General features: G+C 39.3%; 1 protein-coding gene and 1 long non-coding RNA gene across 4 annotated transcripts; both read right to left on the bottom strand.

Moving 5' to 3' along the window:
- Positions 1–1812: 1812 nt before the first annotated feature.
- LOC144013899 (uncharacterized) lies at positions 1813–3913 on the bottom strand. Of its 2 annotated transcripts, XR_013282361.1 has the most exons (3): positions 3602–3913; positions 1981–2726; positions 1813–1909 (listed from the first exon to the last, which is right to left on the bottom strand). It is a non-coding gene; the product is annotated as an uncharacterized LOC144013899 (long non-coding RNA). The 2 variants fall into 2 exon arrangements; XR_013282362.1 differs by lacking the exon at positions 3602–3913 and having other exon boundaries at positions 1981–2960.
- Positions 3914–5724: 1811 nt separating this feature from the next.
- On the bottom strand, positions 5725–22182 carry camk1gb (calcium/calmodulin-dependent protein kinase IGb). Of its 2 annotated transcripts, XM_077513254.1 has the most exons (13): positions 22052–22182; positions 19624–19736; positions 15583–15708; positions 15429–15503; positions 15206–15344; positions 13868–13991; positions 12853–12928; positions 12515–12627; positions 12371–12449; positions 12093–12180; positions 9404–9738; positions 9234–9334; positions 5725–7399 (listed from the first exon to the last, which is right to left on the bottom strand). In XM_077513254.1, the coding sequence occupies exons 2-12, from the start codon at positions 19707–19709 to the stop codon at positions 9277–9279; spliced, it is 1299 nt and encodes a 432-aa protein (XP_077369380.1). In that variant the 5' UTR covers positions 19710–19736; positions 22052–22182; the 3' UTR covers positions 5725–7399; positions 9234–9276. The 2 variants fall into 2 exon arrangements, with proteins under 2 accessions (XP_077369380.1, XP_077369382.1); XM_077513256.1 differs by lacking the exon at positions 22052–22182 and having other exon boundaries at positions 19624–19933.
- Between the last annotated feature and the right edge of the window lie 926 nt (positions 22183–23108).

Here is a 23108-nt window from a genome sequence, read left to right as displayed (position 1 = left end):
CTTATTTCATCAATTTCGGTGCAGCGTTGACGCCATTCCGCGCATGCATACACGCGGGTGGCCCACCCAGGGTGGGTACATGTGTTCTCGTTTTGTCTATGCATCCAGTTATTTGAGATTTTTTTTCGTTTGGCGGGATAACCAAACCACGTTTTTATTGGAATAGGCGTATTACGTTTATCAGTGTTAAAAAATAAAAAATAAAATAAAATAAAAAAATAAAAATTTCCAATGCATTTCAATGTGTGTCAATTATATGCAGAATGTGCTGTTTTCAGGCTGGTATTTTGTTCATATTTAAAATGCCATTGCTCATTTTAGTCATTTTAGTAAGTGTGAGGTCCTATGTTTATTCCCCCCCATTTCATATTACATTGACCTTGCTCTCGCAAGATGAATTCTCGCGGTATTTGTGAGTTACCGCCGTTTCCACTGGTGGTTCGGACCAAGCGACATTGTATGGCGTTAGATTTGTGCCACAATTCCGTGCGTAACAAAATGTGTTTCGTACGTACCAAAAATGTGTTTCGTACGTACAAAATGTGTTTCGTACGTACCAAAAATGTGTTTCGTACGTACAAAATGTGTTTCGTGCGTACAAAACAGTCCTCGCGCACGCTTGCTACGTCTCTCCTCAACACGTACGAAACTTTAATTTACGCTTGCGATGCAAGGGTCGAGGCGTAATATTTGTGCCACAATTCTTAACCAATCAGGAGTCGGACAGGAGAGCAAATCCTGATTGGCTATTTAATATCCAATCAGGCAGAACTTTGACAACGTGTCGTCACGCCGCGTTGCATCATGGGCGCTTCTTCGATTTTTTATTTTTTATTTTTTATTTTTTTTTGTTTACTAGCACTCGGTGCTTTCCTGTTTGTATTTTATCTGCATTTCTGCTGACTTTTATTTACTTAACAAAAGTTTTGTTATATTACGGGGTGAAGCAGCTCCCAACTGCCCCCCACCCCTCACTCGTGCACATTTTCTCCAACTTTCACTCAAGCGGGTTTAATAATCATTTGTACTTTTGTTTGTAGGGCGTTGAAATCTCCGTAAAAAGAGCTGCTGCGGTCCAATTCTTGGTTTTAAAGAATGTCTCACTTGTAATGTCATAAACGTTTCCATAATCATGTTCTCGCGTCTCTCTCTCTATCTCCAGACCTCAAGGTATGAATGTGTTGGGCCAAATTCACTCTTACAAAAATGTCTGTATCGAAAATATTTTTTTTCTTTTTTTAAAAAAAAAAAAGAAAGAGTCGACCCTTCGTCATTCTTTTTCATTCTTTTATTCATACATCTTATTCCAATATAAGTCTGTTATTAGGTCTGTGTATGTGCGCGCGCGTATGTTTTTTTTTAACATCTGGAAGGAAAAAAAAAAAGAAAGCCATCCGCTTCGCCCACACACATTCTTCTAAAGTCATAAAACAATCGTCACCCCCCACCTATTTTTTGTTTTTCTATCGCTTTTAAATCTCACCTCGTCTTCCTGTCAATATGAGAAAAACAGACGCGGTCAAAAAGAGGAAAGCCATATCTCCTTTTAAAATATCGTGTACTCCTTAGCACCTTTCAAAAGGGCACCCCAATTCCTCTCTATTGGGATTAATCATATCGGCCTACCACGTCGCTTCTTACATTTTTATCAAAAGCGGTCATATATAATCTCCTTCTTGGGGGTCCCCCCCCTCCCCCCTAGAGGTTTATCATGCTCGATTCATTTCCATCCTCGTGCTGCACGGACATACAGACACACACCCCTCACCAGCCATTTCCTTCCCCACCGCCCCACCCTCCCCCCATTTTGCACACACAGGCACACTTCTCTCTTTTTGAAATCCTAACCCTAACCCTCATTTTTATCGTTTTCCTTTCATACGTCATCAAAAAAGTCTTTGATCGTGACCTATTGACCCCCGATCGATCATTTTCATCGTTCCCTTTCATCCTACGTCATACCAGGCCTTTGATCGTGACCTCTTGACCCCCGATCGATCATTTTTATCGTTTCATCCTACGTCATCAAAGGACATCAAAGGACATCAAAGCGAATGAGGCCATAAATCAAATTTTGATCACGACGGACTAAATTGGCATTGCTTCCCTCTCTTACAGTAATAAAAAACAAAAAAAACAAAAAACAGCATTTAAAATTGCACACAAAAAAATTGTAAAACAGCAAGGCCTTAAAAAGTGTTATAGCGAGGGAAAACTGTACTACCAATTATTATTTTTTTTTTTTGGGAATCTCATTAGGCACATTCCTGGGTCATAAAATTGCTACAAAAAGTACAACAAATAAGTGTAATGCTCTTAACGACAAATTTATACTTTGTCACCACTGGCCTAAAGGACAAACCATTGTGTGAACGAACACGCAAAGGACTTTATTCGGTGAGCAAGCAGGGCCTGCATGAGGTCCGCTGCCCAGAAGACGTACACGGTTGTCCCGCTTTCTTAGAGCGACCATTGGCAGACGTTTGGACTGCAAAGCAACGCGGCGTGGGACCTGCCGGCAACCCGTTTCTTGGCCTTGGCGATCTCTTCGGCCGCTGCGTCTTCTCCAGCGTGGCGCTGCTCCGGGACCGGGAAGGGCAGGAAGGCCATCTCCAGCAGTCCTCCCAGCACTCCCAGCGCCACCAGAGCCGAGCCCTGCGCGTAGATCTTCAGCAGACCCCGTCCGGGACGCCGCTGCAGCATTTCCTTGACGAATGTGATCATCTCTTATGAGAAGTCAAGGAGGCAGATCACAGAATATTTTGTCATAAGTCATTAGAAGGGGGAGGGACCAATCGTATCAACATGGGGAAAAATGTTAGCCAAATTAAGACATAGAAGCCAGCGATATGCATAGTCAACACAACAGTAGCACTCAGTAATGAAAATCTTAGTTTGCTAGTCTCCCAGTCGGAGCCAAAATAACACAGTTTTAAATTGAACTCTTATAGACCTATACAACAGTGTATTAGGGCCATATATATATTTTAGAGGCAGGGTAATATTCGGAGAGCATTCGCACTTTGAAGCGTTGGGTACAAGCTAAATTGCTGTGTTGAATCTGCTGTTCTCAGTCATTTTCCTAAAGTCTGCTAGCTTCTGATTGGTTAGTGTTAGTCAGCTGATAGAGGGTCAGGAAGTGTCGCTGTGGCTGTCATGGGTAACGAGAAAAGTTTAGAAATCCGTCTCCTTCATGCCTTGTCATTTTATAAAGAGTCTGCCATTAACCAGCAACAAATCCTCACGTTATATAGCTCCTGGTGGACAAAAGCCAGTACCTCGTCCAGAGTCCAGACTGTAGCTACTCTACGTATAATTTCTGAGTTTGTTTCCTCACAAATCAGTTTATTTGTCGTGTGTACAATATATATATATATATATATATATATATATATATATATATATATATATATATATATATATATATATATATATATATATATATATATATATATATATATATATTAAAGGCTGATTCCAATATGGATCAAAATGTTGATAATCGGTCTATCCCTAAACTGCACGTTTGGTCTTTTTCTTTTGGCCTGTACAAGTCAAGCATTGTTCATAACTGTAAACACAATTGCAAGCAGCCACTTACAGTGAACGGTCCTTCCTGGGCTTGTGTTGTTGGTCTTGTGTTGCTGGGCCCGATCAGGCATCGGCAGGCGCACTGGATGGCAGATGGTGCGCTTTATATGCGAGGGGAGAAGCGGCCGACTCCCACCGGGGCCAACAAATTCATATTCATGAGCGGCTAGTGTTGGCGATTTGGGGTGAAAGGGCAAAGTGTTCTGCATGGAGATAAATAAACTCGACAGGTTCCACAAAGATGTTGCAAATGAATGCAAGCGAACATTTCTACACATCATCCATGTATGAAATCCTAAACAATCAGCAGAGTTGCTTACTCTCCCACAATTTTGATTTTATTCAAAGACATTTTGATAATTGCATCATTTCCCAAACAATATTGATCATCTCAAACAAAGTAATCAAAGCAAGTGATCTGCAACCGCCGGAATGCTCTGAGGGCCAAAACCTTCGACCTACTTCACGCCGTCGTGTGTGTCATCAGGCTTTGCGAAATGTGTCTGATCTTTGTCACAGAGACGCTTGATGTCATTTCTCCCCACTTGGGGTCACTTTCCACAACTCGTCTGTCAAGTCATCGCCACAGCGACTGGAGTCCACAGCTTTGCATGACACTCACACATCACGTTTGACTACACATGCTAGCTGAAAGTCTACAAACACTCACAACAGCAATAAATAATGTTTTGGTCGACAGTTTTGCAACATTTGGGCAGTGGCAAACTCTGTCTGTATTTCAAACCGGGGTCTAAAGGGGAAGTCAACATTTCTTGACATATAACATGTTATAAGTGACTTCACTAGTCTAAACATGACATTCTGATTAATATTATATTTGTGGAATATGAGTTATGTAGCAAAATCCATCCGTTTTAATCCATCTCAGGGGGCGGCCATTTTACCACTTGCTGTCGACTGATGATGACATCCCAGTTTTGTGTGTGTGTGTGTGTGTGTGTGTGTGTGTGTGCGTGTGGGGGGAATGAAAAATCTTGCTCAATTTGGAAATCATAAATGCTCTCAACCAGTAAAGAAATGTGGAAGACAATATTGCAAATTCTCATTTAATTTCATATTGATAAAAACCACGGGCTTTTGCTGATTTCCCTCTAACACAATATTAACCAATATTCTGTATTTAGACTAGTGGGGCTGCAAAGAACATATTATTGTTTTTTTTTTTGTTTTTTTAAAAGGAAAAAAAAAAAAGGTTGACTTCCTCTTTAAGTGGGAATTGAAGTGACCTACTCATCACTTCATAACACAATCATCACATCACAATTTCACGAAATAATCACATCAAATCAAACTATGAGATGGTCAGCACAAAGAGCCCCATGGAGGAAACACGGCAGCTAAAAGACAACAAAATAAAAACAGCTCAAAGGCAAAAACAAAAGGAGCTAATAACTAACATGAGATAGATTTGGAAAAAGGCCTAAATTAAGAGTAAAAGAAATCATTTGAAAGCCAAATTAAAAAGGTGTGTCTTGAGGCTCCTCTTAAAATGTCAACAGTCTCTGCAGAGCTGATGTCCTCTGGCAGGCTATTTCATAGGCGAGGACCATAATGGATGAACGTCTTACCATGTGTTTAATCCTCACCATAGGATTAGTTAAACGGACCTGAGGATCCGCGAGGGTTGATACGATAAAAGCAGGTCATATAAATAAGAAGGCCCAACGCCGTTAAGACATTTGAAAACTAATAAAAGCGCCTTCAAGTCCTGAAACACACGGGAAGCCAACGCAGCCATTTTAAAACTGGTTTAAGTCTTCCCCCCGAGGCCGGCAAGCAAATATCAACACATATTTCTGAAAACGTTGCTTGCATGATGCCAGCAAGGAAGTTTGTATATGAGGCAGTTTAACTAATGGATCTTTATCACCACCAGGTGGTAAAATGTTGCGCTTGTATGGAGACCATATTTGCTCCATTTTGTCGCCTCCTGCTGCCTGAATGAGGAGCCTGTGGCTGCACCAGCTTTTTTTTTTCAGATGGTCACACAATGGATGTAAAAAATAGTTTGGGCTCAGAGTAAACGAGCAGGGAAAACACAAAAATGACGGCGTTTTTCTGACTACAGTGTTTATTTTTCACGTTTTTTTTCCCTAAGAAGCGTGGCAGTCATGACCATGAATCCAGCTTTTATTTTCAAGCACATACAGTACAAGTCATTCACGGACTTCATGAATTAGCCATGTGACACAGTCACACAAACCAAAAAGCAAAAGGAATTCAAAGATCCCAGCTGAGATCAACGAGGCTTTTTGCAGCCACAAACAGAAAAGGTTAGGAGAAATTTGGGAAGCGATGCGACTATACAAACTTGAAATTTGAACCTTACAAGCCGAATTGTTGAAGTCTTTGGTGAGAACTTGGACATGCTGAGTTATAGCAGCTTTGTTATGTTTTATGCTGAGTCAAACTTGCCATGACGGAAACTAAAAGTGAATCACGGCTCACAAACATGAAAATTAAACATGAAATGCCAGACAATGCGGTCATTTTCATCGCTTCTTCTCGAGTCTTCTGAATTTAATCTGGCTACAAAACTTTGGAGGACTATCCATCCATCCATCCATCCATCCATCCATCCATCCATCCATCCATCCATTTTCTGAACCGCTTGCTCCTCACAAGGGTCGCGGGGGGTGCTGGAGCCTATCTCAGTTGGCTCTGGGCAGTAGGCAGGGTACACCCTGGACTGGTTGCCAGCCAATCGCAGACTTTGGAGGACTACATTTCCAAAAAGAAATCCAGTGGGGCGCTACTGAGGCCACCAAACATCAATTTTCAGCAGGATGAAAATATTTGCATAATTTGAAGAGTTTTTGAGTATAGGAATTATTAGAGCTGCAAATAACGATTACAGTATTTTGTCATTTCAATTGCTTTATTTTAAAAAAAACAGGATGCTATTTGACATTTACAGTGCTGAGAATGTAACATCATATTGATGATTCTGTTACAATTTTGGGCTGTAACGTTTCACAAAACGAGCAAAAATGTTTTGCAAAAGTCTTACTTTTGGAAGAAAAAAAATAGTTTGCTTTCATAAAGGATGACAGAAATTGAAGAATACTGACTTGTGAATTTGGACAATTTTAGGTTAATAAAGGTCTTTAAACCATCAATTATACAAATAGTTGCAGATTCATTTGACGATCATTAATTATTAATTAATTTCTGCACTGCTTAGAAATCATTCTAAATTGTGATTTGGCCGAACAAAACAATTTCAAGTGGGCTCCTTTCATGAACATGGAGGAATCACTTCAACACATGTAGAACAACGAAATATATACATACTGTAACTGCTTCAAGAAAAAAAAATCATTTGAGAGCAAATGCATGCTGACAAAAAAAAGCTCCACAACATCTATCTAGATAGAAGCAAGACACACACTTGCTTTTCCTCCTCACATTTTTGACAGAGCGTCCTAATCAGGTGACAATGACACGACTGGTTATGTGATATTTTTCATCAATTTCTTGCGAAAAAGTTTAAGAGCTCCGGGAGGAAAGTAGCCCACTTCAAGCAAGTCCATCATTGCTCTTTTATTGCGTGTCCAGGAAATAGATTTGGGCGCATTAGTGCAAATGTGTGCTTACACTGGATTTTTGGTGGGGAAGCCTCCGAGGCTCTTCCGTAACTACGTGAGCACATCACATTGCGACAAATGAGTCTCACTGGCTGCAGCGGAGACCTCGCAGATGGCTCACATCCAGCTGAGGATCAACCGTTTGCCATTCTCGGCACCAGGTGGCGCTGTAGACATAAAAGAGCCGGCGTGATGCAGACCTGCAGGGGGAGCAAATGAGCTCAGTGTCATCTACATGAACAGGAAGCTACTTTGCAAAACACAGAACTTACAAATATTGTATTTCAAGTAAAGCCAAGGTAATGCATCTTAATATTTTTACATCATATATAATCCATATATACTATATAACAATGCTTTACAATATATCAAACATTATGATTTACAATGGGAGTCAATGTGACCAAAATGAGCATTTTATAAAGAAACATGATATAAATTTCCCTCTGCCATTTGCAATACTTTAGAAATTACCACATGGTGTCATTGTGAACCTCGACAAGTTATAACAATCTGCTGAAATGTTTAGCTTCCTAGTGTTTTTAAAAAAAATACTTTTTCTTTGATGTAACACAATTTGATTCGGATCACGATTCATAGGTCACAATTCCGATTAATCCCGATAAGAATTTATAAGTCGATTGGTGCGATTTTTTTTTTTTTTAATTAATACATTCATCCATTTTCTTGACCGCTTATTCCTGTCAAGGGTCGTGGGGGGTGCTGTAGCTGGCTTTGGGCAGTAGGCGGGTACACCCTGTACCGGTTTCCCGCCAATCGCAGGGCACACAGAGACGAACAACCATCCACACGCACAAGCACACCTCGGGACAATTCAGAGCGCCCAATTAACCTGCCATGCATGTCTTTGGAATGTGGGAGGAGAAAGGAGTACCCGGAGAAGACCCACACGGGCACAGGGAGAACATGCAAACTCCACACAGGAAGGCCGGAGCCTGGACTCGAACCCGAGTCCTCAGAACTGGGAGGCGGACATGCTAACCACTCATCCGTCGTGCCGCCCCCCCTTTTTTTTTTTTTTTTTTTTTAACTCAGATTTAGAAAATAGTAATCAGTAAACTTGTACATGTACACGGATTTCTATGAAAATGTATTATTTATTTATCTGAAACTTCAGCCTTATAACTGTGAGCCAATGTATTTAACAAACAGGTTATAATTTGGTTCATGTTTGAACAAAAATATTAAGGCTTAATATAACAATAATAAATAAATAAATAAATAAATAAATAATTATTTTATAATAAAATATGTATATATATATATATATATATATATATATATATATATATATAATAAATAATAATAAAATTTAACAATTATTTAAAAAAATGAAATAAGTAATAAAAATAATAAAAATATATAATCAAAATAAAATAAATACATAAATATTAAATAGATAACTAAATAAATAAATAAATAACTTAATATAACATTTTTCCATGCTTAAGGTGTGAACCCTAACCCTATGTAAGACGTTTTGTTGAATATTTTTCCTTCAAAAATTGATGTTTAAAAATCGATTCGGCCGCCTACTGAATTGATTTGAAAATTGCGGCTGTGATATCGCGATATATTGCCGAATCGATTTTTTAAAACCCTTAGTTATTTGAGTAAAATATGTTGTACTTAAAATCTAAATAAAAATTACCCAAATAAATGTTTGAAAACAAGTAGCTGTAAAAGATTAAATGCCGATCTATTGTACTTGAACAAAACTGAACATTATGCAGTTTGTACATTAGAATCAAAATCTTTTATTTACCACTAGAGGGAGCTTGTGCACCACTATCCATCCATCTATCAATTTTCCGAACCGCTTATCATCACGAGGGTGGAGGAGCGTTTAATTGTTCTGTCTGTCACTAATATGGACAGATGAACATTTTTGTTAAAATGAAATTGAAATGGATTATTTGTTTTATGATGGTCCCTGGCGTGCTTAGGAATCAGTGGACTAGTCAGCCATTTTGTTCTTTATCTGCACATAAATGAAATGAATTCATCACCTACCAAGAAAAGAGAACTTTCTCTCCAAGTAAACGTGATTCCGGCTTCACATGACGGCGCAAACGCTGGTCTGAAGCGTTTTTCCATTTTTGTTTTTGCCGCAGCTGAAAAGAAAGGAGACGTCAGGTGAGCTCGCAAGTTGGGCCTCGCCTGGCCTGGCGCCGACAACGCACCCGTTGAGGTTGGCGGGCTCCGAGTGGTAGATGTACTTCCCCGTCTGGGCGATGGCGGGCGCGTGCTGCGTGCTGTGGCTGACCTTCAGCGGGTGGGAGTGGCACTTGAGGTCCACGTGGCTGGCGGGCAGGTTCATGTGGTGGTCCGCCACCGCCGCTGCCGTTTTCACTTGGTTCTCGCCGTCGTCCAGACGCTTGCGCAGCAAGAGCGGGGAGGACGCCTTGACCACGAGGATGTCCGGGATGATGGCGGCCTTGGTGGCCTGCTCGGCCGCGGCGTGCGCCAGCTGCAGCTTCTTCATGTGGTTGATGGCCACGGCGGCGTTGAAGGCTTGCTGTCAACATAACACACGTCCGCTTTTTCAGCATCTCAATCAAGTCAAAAGAAACTTGTCAATGTTCTTAACTCATTCTACCCCAAAAACGGGTAAACATGTTTTAGAATACTTTGGCCTCCACTCCCAAAAACGTAGGTATACGTTTTTTTTTTCTTTTTATGCAACAGCAAACAGAATGTTTTGATGCAGCTTCTGACATGAAGAGGTGGCTTAAAGCAATGGTAGTTATTACAAAAAAACGGCCAGCAGGTGGCAGCAGAGTATAAGCGATCAGCCAGGGCCATGTTGCAACAAGCTCTTTTTGCCAGTGTTTTCACCAGGAATGTGAATATTGATGAAACTTGCTGCAAAACGGAAACAGATAAAAAATACACTGTTTTTTTTTCCTGATGAAAGAGGAGACTCTAATCTTTCTTTTGGTGGATTCCATGTTTTTATAGCAATAGGACACAATATTCTGTGAGCCTTTCAAAATCAGTCAAAATCCAGTAAAACAGCTGGGAGCGAAGAGGGTTGCTTCGCTGAAGATGGCTGGGAGTGAATGAGTTAACACATCTGTCAAAATGAAATGCTTAAAAAATTGTAGGGCTGCTACTAATGATTATGGATGTTTGATATCACTTTATGTTTGATATCACTTCACGAGTAGCAGTCAAGCACCGATACGCTAGTACTTTTAACATTTCCAAAACAAAACAATGATAGATAATTTTCAATAAAGACTCCCAATATCCCAATAAAGCATTTTCTTTAATATTGCATGAAATTAATACATTAATTAAGTTCTAGTTCCTGATTCTAAAATGGCCACAAGAGGGCGGCCAGTGCCAGTAGTACCGATATCTTGAAATAAGACCAGATATCGGCACGATACCTAGGGATAGACTGATTATTGGCCAGGCTGATAATTAGCGCCGATATTCAGTATATTGAGAAATATTGGCCTTTTTTTAATTTCTTTTTTTCCCCTAATATGATGGATGATAATAGATCAATTTAAAATTGTACTAACTACAGGGAACTATTTATTTTAGTTTTCAGTGAACATTCTAATAGATTCTATAAACCTTCTACACCTTCTGGTTTTGTTTGACATTAAAACTAAGATGCGTTAAAATTTAGTACTTTAGATATTTTGAAATTTTGGAAGTTTCATTTAACTCTTTAAGACATACCGATGACCCTGAGAACTCCAAGAAATTTTGATTTGAATTTTAAAACCCAGATGACTATTCTATTATAGTCTAGGATTAAAAAAACAAAAAAAAGTTAATATTTTGCAAACCTGTTTTAATAAATGTATGCTTAAAAATATTTCAACAAAGTTAAAAATTGGAGTTTGTATTTTTAAAAATTTGGATGCCAATATTTTCCTTTTAGTTAAAATGAATATAGGCTCGCGGCACGGTAGTCGAGTGGTTAGCACGTCCGCTTCCCAGTTCTGAGGTCTCCGGTTCGAGTCCAGGCTCGGATCTTCCTGGGTGGAGTTTGCATGTTCTCCCCGTGCCCGCGTGGGTCTTCTCCGGGTACTCCGGTCTCCTCCCACATTCCAAAGACATGCATGGCAGGTTAATTGGGCGCTCCGAATTGTCCCTAGGTGTGCTTGTGAGTGTGGATGGTTGTTCGTCTCCGTGTGCCCTGCGATTGGTTGGCAACCAGTCCAGGGTGTCCCCCGCCTACTGCCCAGAGCCAGCTGAGATAGGCGCCAGCAGCCCCCGCGACCCTTGTGAGGAATAAGCGGTCAAGAAAATGGATGGATGGATGGATGGATGAATATAGGCTCCATTTGTTGGCCTCCTTGACTACTAATAATCGGTATCGGTATTGGCCTTGTAAAAAAAACATATTGGTTTATCTCTACTGATACCTGCTACTGGCACTTGCACAGCTATAACGATTATTTTTAATGATCAATTAACCAGAGGAACATTTTTGTTTAATAGTATTTCTTATCATTGTATTGCTTTTGTTATGTAAACACATAATTTTAGCTTAATAGTATTTTAGTAAATGTGTTTCTATTATGTATTTCAGTCTTTATTTTTTAGGGTAACACAATCTATCTCGGGACTGTACATTATTTATTCTCATTTTTGTGTATTTCAAGATGACAGACTGACATTTGGGCTGTTTTCCTTTGCTGTCCAAACATTCGAAGTGAAGCGTACGTAAGAGTTGGGAGTGAAGTACTGGCAAAAGGCCGACGTCGACGACCTTGATTACAAAACAAGCTCCATTAACTGCCCTTAATCATCATGAGGGATTTACACAGCGGCCCAATTGATTGAGCGTAAACGGACGCTCCTCGATGGGCTCAGCCAATCAAAGGCAGCAAATAGGCCGGCACTGACCTTCCACTTGGACTTGGCAAAGTTCTTTTGGATCTGCACGCTGACCGAATAGTAGATGTCCTGGCTGCGGGCCGTCTTTCCGACGATCCTGGAAAAAGCACGCAACACAATTGGATTTTCGGGAAGCCGCTTCAACTTCCTTCCTGAATCCTTGTCAATTTATGTGCGCAACTTGATAGACAAAAAGTAGGCTTAAAAAATTAGCAAAAGTAACATTTTACAGTTAGGGTCAAATTAGTGTTTGAAAAGAGGCTTGAGCCAGTAAGGTTTGCACTCACCAGGGGTGCCTGAGCGCTTGCTCGGTGGTGTAGCGCATGAGGGGATTCTTCTCCATCATGTTTCGGATGAAGTCTTTGGCTGCGGTCATCAAGAAAAGTGGTGACGCCAGACGCCATGACGAGACGCGCTCACGTCGCTCTTACCCGACTCTGAAATGTTGTCCCAGAAGGGTGAGTCGAAGTCGTACTGCGCCTTGATGATCTTGGAAAAGAGACGTGTCTCGCTCTCTTCGTAGAAAGGAGGATAGCCGCACAGTCTGAAATAAGTAATGAGCAGATCATTTTCTTTGACCGGCTCAAAAGCAATATTTCCGATATCCGCAACTACCTTCTTCCATTCCACAATTTGATTCTAACTAGTCCTAATTTGCAGTTCAATATAGCTTTATCCAATTATTTCACCTCAATTCCAGACAACACTTTTCAGATATCACAAATCAAAACTTTAATGTCCTCGCTGGGCCTCTGACTTGGACACTCACAAGATGTACGTGATGACTCCAATGGACCAGCAGTCGACCGCTTTGCTGTAAGGCTTCTGGGCCAAAACCTCAGGAGCTGCAAGGAGGGAAACATATTCATCAACAAGTCACCATTACAATCAATCAATACAATGCAATATTTTACTCCACAACATTTCCTAAATGAAACGAACACAATCACCCTGATACAGTTCCCCTAACTATTACTCGTTGCTTTAGTACAACAAAATTTATGGTAATTGTGACGTGAAAGTGGAAGAATAGTTCTGTCTGTCGGATGCAATACAAATGAAATAATTTAAGATAAAAGGACCTGCTGCTCACACAACTTGTCCAGCAGCGGGCAACCACCATGGCAAAGCAAACGCTCAGCGCCATAATGGTAACAAAGCAGACAATGCTACACACACGTGTTGGTGATTACAGAAATTGTTTTCGTACATTGATGTCAAGTGGAAAAAAATATTGAAGGTTCCATTTATTGATAGTAATCCAATGGAGGTAAAACATCAACACTTTTAGTCATCATTTGTTCAGGCTTAGACAGTTAACGTGAAGGTCAGGCTAACGTGTGCTAGCTAACTTAGCTCATTAGCTAACACGCGCATCTTAACTACAACACTGAAGTCAACTCAATCAATTACATTAAAATGAGATTGAATCAAGTCAAATCAATCAAAATACTAGCCACTCACGTTTTCCAAAATACTTTCACTTCCAATACAAAATACTGTTATTCTTTAAAATAAACAAATAAATAAATACTTTGCATGATAAAATGGATAGTTCTGATTTTGCAGTCTTTCGCAGTTAAATTAACAAGAGCAAATGTAAAAAGACTTTTACTCAAGTAAGATTCTACAAGGTGCAAACAGTTTTCGTGCTAAAGTAATTTTCTGATAAGATACTTGCACTTTTACTAAAGTATCAGTTTCAAGTATTTACTTTCAGGTAAAAAACTGATTATAAGAAAGATGCACAGAAAGAAATGATCAGAATATGGTATTTTCCTCACCAACATATCCCGGCGTGCCGCAGGCGGTGGACATGACGCCCTTGTCCACCATTTTGGACAAACCAAAATCACTGATCATGATCTTGGAGTTTTCCTCCGGGCTGTAGTACAGAATGTTCTCCGGCTACACAAAAACAAAATGTGCATCATGATACCAAATGAAATGTGAAAAAGAGTGTCGTAATCATTTGGAGAGTCAGAGAGGAGAAACTTTACACATTTTGATCTCAGTTTCAGTGACAGTGGATCACGGCTGGGCTAACTGGTTAGCATGCTAACATACATGAACTCTTAGCACATTTGGAGATTAATTTAGTTGATTTTGAAGAGAATTTGGACGCTTAATTAGCATAATTAGGATTTATTTGAAGAGGTTTTGTGTACAAACGCAGGCAAACACAAAGCGGAAACGGCGAATGCTAATCTGCTGTTGTGTATTTGACATTTCGAATCGACAGTTAAAAGGAAAATACAGTAACTATTCCATATTTATTTGGTATTGAGGGACATTTTTTGTTTTCATTTTTAGGAATTTATTTTAGAAAAAAAACATTCAAAACCTGGGGAAAGAGTGAAAGCTAACTTGTTCATTTTTAGTTCAAGATGGTAGATATAACTTCTAAAAGAGGTATTAGGCATGTAGTAATACATTTGGAGCTTACAGAAAAATATCAAAATATTGTTACTGTTGGGCAGAAACTGGTACATTTTTGGTCTGCTTCATATTTTTCGACAAATTGACACTATTGGTCGGTTGCCACATGTTATTTTATTTTGGGATAAATTATTGCATGATGATATATCTGATGTGTCTAAAATGGCTTCCTGTCTTTGACGATGCAATGTTATGGCTCAACAAACGTGGTTTTTTTCTTTTGTTTTTTTTGGTTAGCTTACTGCCTAATGCCAGTAAGATGTATATTTAAATACAAAGTATATTAAAAAACATGATTCATTCAAATTTTGAAATTGCATTTGGAAAATAATCACACTGCCTGACCTAAAATGGACTCAAGTATTTGTAGAATTTTTCGTAAAAAATTTGGGGAATAAGTCAGTAACATAAAATAGTAGATATTACTTCTAAGAGGTATTAGGCGTGTAGTAATACATTTGGAGCATGCATAAAAATATCAATACAGAAAAATATCAAACTATTGTTATTGTTGGGCAGAAACTGGTCATTTTTTGGTCTGTTTCATAATTTTCGACAAATTGATACAATTGGTCAGCCACTGGTTGGAACACTGTGAATACTATCCGGATGCATTAAATATAACAATTGTTTCTTGGTGGCCATATAAGGGGTTGTCCATATTTAGTTTTCAAAGCTGTTACCTTGAGATCTCGATGCACGATGTCATTGTGATGCAAGTAGCTGACAGCGTGCAGAACTTGTTGGATCACGTGACTGGCGTCCTTCTCGGAGTAGACGCCTCGGTCCAGGATGCGGTCGAAGAGCTCGCCGCCGGACACGCTGCTCACACGTGGACACGCAACACTCGCGTCAGTCAACTTTTCAATCGCTCCTCCCGCTGCCACTCATCCAATTTCAACTCACAGTTGCATGACCAGGTAGTAATGCGTCTGACTTTCATAGAAATCTTCCATCCCCACCACATTCTCGTGTTGGATTCTGTTCGAGGACACAACAAAATTACCAAATGAGAAAATTAACAGCTTGGCGGACTCTCTCAATTTGTTCTAAAACGAACCTCCTGAGCACGGCGATCTCGTTCTCCAGATTGAGGTCCCTGCTTTGCTTCTTCTTGATGCACTTCATTGCGAACGTCCTCCCCGTCTTCTTCTCCCTCACCATGAAGACCTCGGCGAAGGCCCCTCTGGTTCAGTCAACGCACAGAAACACACAGGATGAGCTCCATGCTTCATTCTATCCATCATCGGCCATGTGACTAATTTTCATATTTACATTTTTGAATGGACCTTTGGAAAACGGACAGATGGACAGACTGAAATCAATTAAAGTGCTTGGACCGCTTGGTTCATTTAATTCTAAAAAGATGTAGCACCTTTTGTACTTCTAACAGTACTTCGTAAAACAGACAAAGACAAAAACATCCCTCCCACCCTCCTGCAGTTTCTGAACCCTGGGGACAAGCAACACATGTGTAAAAGCTGAAAATGATTCAAGACAACATGGCTGTTGATCGAGAAGGATGCATTGAAGGAGGAGGAGGCAAAAGACTGAGGCCTGTTTTGAGACCCCAAACCCTGTCCATTAAGATCTCAACTGAAGTTCACCTTTATTCTGCTTAAATCTTTTTTTTTTTTACTCATATGCTCCCAAAAACATATAAATATGTTCTATTTTAAATGTTTTAAGTGTGCCAAAGACGTAGGTATACGTTTTTTTGTTTTTGTTTGTATTTATTTTTTTTAAGCTAGAGCATACAGAAGACTTTGATGGAGCCTCTCAACTGCAGAGATCAGATGAAGCAATGGTAGAAAACGGCCAGAAGGTGGCATCAGAGTATAAGAGATCAACCAGCGCCATGTTGAAAACAAGTTGTTTCCCCACAATTCTAAACAGATTTGTGATAAATGATGAAACTTAGAGATATTCTAATGCTAATTGCTGCAAAACGGAAACATAATTATACTTTTTTTTCCTGATGAAAAGAAGAGACTCTAATCTTTCTTTTGGTAGGTTCCATGTTTTTATAGCAATAGAACACAATATTCTGCGTGTCTTGCAAAGTCAGTCTAAATCCAGTAAAACAGCCGGGAGCGAAGACGGTTGGTTGCTTCACTGAAAATGGCTGCAAGTGAATTCAAAAGTAACAAGTCTTTTCTAACAAAGTGTATACATATATCAGCTTTAAAATGCATGCAGTAAAAAAAGAAATAAAAGAAACTAAAATCTCAAGTCAAGTACAGGTAAGTACAGGTAACAACGTACAGTATTTGTACTCAGTGTGAAGCGTTCACATGTCGGGGACATGATGTGCTGATGTATCCTGGCTAATGGCTATGTTGAGCCGCGTCTGGGAATAGTTCTTCCAGCGGGCGGATTAACGTCCCTGACATCACTGACATGCACGGAAACGGACGTCTCTCTGCTTAAGACACAACAAGCTTCGTTGCGCCTTCATGCGGCTCACTGGCTGACTGACTGGCTGGCTGACACCCGGCGTGGTGCGCCCCCATCACACTGGCCCACTTTCATCAAGTGTTCACTCTTCCAACTCTTTGCTTTCTGCTTATTGCGCAATTTGATGCACTACAAATGGAAACATTTATGATAACGTTATCACTCTAGGCTCATTTTCTATTGACATGCAAACCTATCCAATTAAACTCCACGCAAAAATGAGGCTGTCAGTCTGCAAAGCATCAGGAAAGGCCACAATTTGGAGTCCATTTTATGTCTCTATAATGGGGTCACATTTGAAGATATTTTGTTTCTTTACCTCTTCCTGTTTAAACAGCATAATAGCCCAGCATAAGAAATTATTCATATTTGTGTATATGTCGTTCATTTCCTAAGTAGATTCTGAATGTATTGTTGGCAACAATAACAACAAAGAAAACAAGTTTGACAAAAGATCAGGGCAGACCAAAGTCTGGCCCGGGGGGCATTTTTTTGCACATTTTTTTTTTTTAAATTAGCCCACCACATTTTCACATTTTTTTTAATTTTTTTATTTTTTTAATTAGCCCACCACATTTTCTAGTAGAAACATTAAACACGGCTCACATCTTAAGGTTACGAAAAGCTCAAATGTTAACAGACAACAAAAAATAAAAATAAATAAATAAAATTGGAAATAAATTTGAAATAAATGTTTCAAAATATCAGACTTTAGAATGTAAAACAAAAAATCTTTATAAATTGAAATGAATTGAAAATTGAAACAAAGGTTTCACGTTTGAAAAGACACGACTTTTGGATTTATATTCATTTCTTAAAGTTCAATTATTGAAAATTTGCCACATGACTTGTTGACGTAAAGTTGTAAAACCTTTTTCATAATAATAATAAAAAATATAGCAGACTAATATTAATAACTTTTTGCTTTGCCATGGGAACACCAAAAACTTTTTTCTCCTTAAAGGCACAGTCTTCCGTTTTCACTCAGGAAAATGCACTATATAAATACAGGATGTATATCCATGAACTGCTTCTCAATCTACACCTCTGGGCTTCTGTTAATGTGTGGTGGTGATATTTTCCTAAACCCCCACCCCCACAGCCTGTATTTTGCCATTTTGTGTTTGTTTTGTCAACAGCAGGACGTTTCTGTAGACAGACAGTTGTTTACCCCTCCAGCCAATCGCAGAGCTGGGGGTGGCAGGGGGCGTGTCACTTACTGTTGGCAGACGGGCCTGGCCGAATTTGTCGGCTGCATGACGTCACTCCCGCGGCAACTTGACAGCACGCACGAACTTTTTTTTTTCCATTCACTCACTCACTCACTCACTCACTCACTCACATAATCTTGAGTGAAAAAATAAATAAAAATCCGTCGTCTCTTTTTGAACTATTTCACCCGCGCTGCCGGCGCATCATGTGAAGTCGCATTTGTGCGTCTTCAAGTCTCCAGTGCGATTGAGCGTGTCAGAGGCCTGACGACCCGTTTGATGGGATTACGGCGCTGAGGCCGGATTATCGGGCGACTTAGACACGATGGCTGTCGCGGTGCTCGTCTGACTTCGTAGGCTTCGTCTGGCAGCTGACTCCTCCATTCACAAAAACAACATATGGATCAGTGCTGTCCTCCAGATGTGCGACCTTTAAGGCTGAAGGATTTTTATCCATTACGCCTTCCGCCCCCTTTTTGGACCTTATTTACTTGTCACGTCACATGAGGTGCAGAATTTGGTACCAAAAGCAAAAGGGACACGGTAGTTGAAGTCTTTCTATCCAAAACTACAAAGTAACAACCGAGAGCTGGGCTGAATGCAGTTGACCTCGAAGAAAATTTGACCAAGAAACTTTGACGTACTGACAAACGTGTCCCTCAGTAACTGCAGCTAGGACCATGCTCAAATATATGACAGAATAAAGGCCTATATGTCAAAATAAGGGTGACAAATACAGGTCCATAGCAACTGCATAGCAACCGACAACATCACAAGGACCCAACCCAAAACACAGGCACAACATTGCTATTCGTTTTCAGATAAGACCTTATCCAGTAAATTGATAGTTAGCAATTTTATATAGTGCTCTAACTGAACTTTGTTCTATAAAGAACATATAAGATGACATACTGAACATTTTGTCTTTGCATTGGTTTGATGCCGTATACAATATATAGATATATAATACGACAAACAAACAAAAAACGCCCTTGATTGCACACTTCTCTGGCACATAAAGTATTGATGCCACAACCAAAACATATTCCGTACATCGTGTTTAAATAGTTCATTTTGAATCATACAAAATTATTTTTAATGTCATTTTTTTTAAACAAATAAAGAGCCATGACATCCACTGGCCAGAAGCTGAGCTCACTGTGTTTGTTTACAGACAAGGTGTGTCACATTTGCACTGATCTTGTTGAAATGATCCCATTTCATGTATTTGCTCCCAAAATATTACTCCAAATGTTATCTTTGCTCATCTATCTATGCCAGCCATGTATCATGACAAGCAGAACGTTGAAATTCTCTTCCACTTAGATGACATAAGGTAAACTTCACCGGAGTGAAACTGTGCACACAAAAAAAAAAAAAAAAAAAAAAAGATTGCAATTTTATCAGAGCACATATGAGTTGTGTGTACTTACGTTCCCAACTCCTCCATGAAGTCAAAAATCTCCTGGATGTCCTGCGTTTGTTTTTTCCACACGTTGTCGGCCTCCTGACGCCCCATGTCGGCAGCGGGCCTCGCCAACGATTGCTTGGGACGACACAAAAGGAGAGACGCTCTTTCACTCGACTCCCTCCAGACAAGGCTTGCGTCAGCCGGCGATTGAGGACGGCTGTCGATGGCAGCGTTAATGCCAACCGTTATGTGCAGACGTCCTGAATGAGGCTGTTAAGTCTTTTGGGATTACAGTATGAGAAAGCGCACCTGCGTGAAGGTCGCCGGACGCTCAGACTGTCTGCTGAGGACTCAATGACACACACATAATTTTTTGTCTGGCAGGTCGGCGCAGATGTTCTCAATTTTAGGGATTACGCAATTGAACAAACTGGATTAAAAAAAATCATGTAACATTACATTATGTACACTTTGAGCATTCAATTGTGTGATTATTTTGCAAACCACGAGAGGGAGCCCACAAGTAGTAACACACTAAGAACTTCCACCTTAAATAAAAAAACATCAACTTCAGCCTCTTTCTTGATACTATGGAAGAGTGTTGCATTCACTTGAAAAAAAAAAATCTTCTGTTTTTGTGAATATTTTTTTTCTGTTTTTTGGAATATTTTCTTTCTGTCATGAAAAAAAAAATCCGAAAAACAGAAAAACAAACAACAAAAAAAACAGGGGGAAAAATTACTCAGAAAATCAGGGGGAAAAACATTATTACAAAAAAATATATATATTCCAAAAAACAGAAAAAAAAAAATTCCGAAAAACAGAGCACCGACTTCTGTTTTTCTGAGTAATTTTTTTTTTTTGACCTCTGAACTCCAAGTGACCTGTATATATGACTGGATAGCCGATAGCCCATACATGCTAGTGCAAGCCGTTGAAGTCACAGGGCGGCCATCTTGTTACTCCCGCCTCGCAAGCAGACTACTGTATAAACTATACGGTATACGTAAATATGAGACATATACAGTTTGTAGGCAGTTAGTAGAAGGCAGGAGGCGGGGTGAGTGTTTTGTTCCGTTTTTGTTTTTTTCCTTGTTAAAAAAAAAAAAAAAAAAAAGTGACCGGCACAAATCCCCTTATACTAAATGCCTACGAGCTGTATATGTCTCATCTGTACGTATAATGTATAGTTTATACAGTAGTCTGCTTGCGACGTCCTGTGACTTCAACGGCTTGCACTAGCATGTATGGGCTATCGGCTATCCAGTCATATATGCAGGGCAGTGGTCAACAAGTCATTTGGAGTTCAGAGGTTAAAATTTTTTTTTTTTTTAAATTAAAAAAAAATTACTCTGAAAAACAGAAGTTGGTGCTTTGTTTTTTGGGAATATTTTTTCCCCCTGTTTTTCCGAGTAATGTTTTTTCTGTTTTTTATTGACAGAAAAAATTATTCAGTAAAACAGAAAAAAAAAATATTCAGAAAAACAGAAAGAAAAATTACTCAGAAAAACAAAGCTGCCCAAAAACATTTGTCAGAAAAGCAGGAGTTTTTTTTTTCTTTCAAATGAATGCAATACTGTGAATGATATGATTATTAGAATGGAAAGTCTCGAAATTCAATATCCTGATCAGCTTCCTTTCCTCTGAGTGTCTTGCCGACACATCGCGATGATGATGATGATCATGTAATCCGCAGTAGTTGGAAAGGGATGATGTGGAAACAAATTAGGAGGATTAAGAACAGTAGAAATGAGAAGATGAGCCACTTTGCTCTCCTGCCCTCTTTTCTCTTATATAACGGATTAGAAAGTCTTCATCTGATCACCTTGATGGCTCCAAAAGGCTCACATGCAACTTACGTAAACCCCTTTCCTAAAAAAATAAATAAATCATGTTTCCCATTGAATGTTCAATACAAAGAGCATTGCATTCGTTTTTTTTCCATTCCATTGAAAAGAAACGTGACTTGAAATTGAGTTGATCGTCAAAAACAGTTCATCAATGCAACAAGCAGATTGCAGAGTCAACAATCAAATGACAAGAAGACAAACGGCGCTTAATTACCGCATAACATACAGAATGATCCAAATTTATGCCTCTCAATGTGACTGCAGAATTTGAATACATGATAAACACATTTACATGTCATTATTTTTGTCATTTGTTTCAAATTTCAATACACACTGTTCATATTGCGTAAAGTAGTCCATCTTTATCAATGTCAATATTACTACTTTGCACATAATTCCGCAGCATCTATATTCATGACAAACCACATAGCAACATCTTAAGTGTCAGATTTTTTTTTCTTGTTCAGTTTAGATGAAAACGCTTACTCAATGATGCTCTTGTTCTTTGCTGTATATTATGAAATGTGGCAATCTTGCTGCTATGACCATTTCATTTACCTCACGGGATCAACAGCGTATCTATCGCGTATGTGGACTCACCTAGAGACTTGTTGCTGGAGCTCCCGTCGTGTGGACACAAGCACGGCTGGGATGTCGCATATACCCGGAGGAGGCGGAGGAGGAAGGACGAAGACGATGGAGGATGAAGAAGAGGAAGGGGCGGGGCCTTGCTAGAACACAACAGACGAGCAGTCACACTAAATGTAGACGACTGAAAAATGTATGTGGGACTTGTTGAAGGTCAGGAAATGTCGGGTTTTTGTGATATATATATATATATATATATATATATATATATATATGTATAATGCGCAAGATCAATCATTTCAAAAACGTTTTGCACCGTTAATGGGACCTTTAACGGCATGGACTATTCTATAAAAAAAAAGAAAAAAAACACCTAAATATATTTATTTATTTTTAGAGAAAAATCGATACGTTAAACGTGCACATCCTTGTAAAAGTGGTGATGTCATCGTGTTAACAATGAACCAATCACATTCAAACTCACGTTAAACGTTGTTAAATAAATAATAATAAAAAATAAAAATAAATAAAAGTGCAGCCTTTTAAGAGAGGTACGTAAACGTTTTATATGCACCCGGGATAGGAGAATGGCAGAATCACTTAAAAGGTATCCAAGTGGGCGTCCTTGGACGTTTCCATATATGGATGGAATAGGCTAAATGTTGTTGCTGTCTTGGGGCGATCGAGCGACATCACTGACCAAACAACAATCATGACGCGAATCAAGTCGCACACAAAGGAAGTTATTTTGGTTTTCACACACTTACGTAAGTTGATTGAATTGATGCTAAATCCGCCCGGTGCTCACATAATGGGAGATTAACGCGTTCACATCGCTGAGTGCACGACCGCAGCACTTCAACAGAAGCAAAAAGTCATTAAACAAAAGCAAAAGATAGCTATTTAAAAAAAAAAGGAAAAAAAAGCTCGTTTTCTGATGATGCAGTTGTTTCCAAATTCATGTTCAATTCGTGAATATTAGGAGGAAATAAGTTTCAAGTTGAACTTTAAAGTGTAAAAAAAATGGACACTACAATGTAACAATAATTACGTCTAATAGAATTAAGTT

This window comes from Festucalex cinctus, chromosome 2 (genome assembly GCF_051991245.1).
Source record: "Festucalex cinctus isolate MCC-2025b chromosome 2, RoL_Fcin_1.0, whole genome shotgun sequence".
NCBI lineage: Eukaryota > Metazoa > Chordata > Actinopteri > Syngnathiformes > Syngnathidae > Festucalex > Festucalex cinctus.
This window is presented reverse-complemented; position numbering and strand designations above follow the sequence as displayed.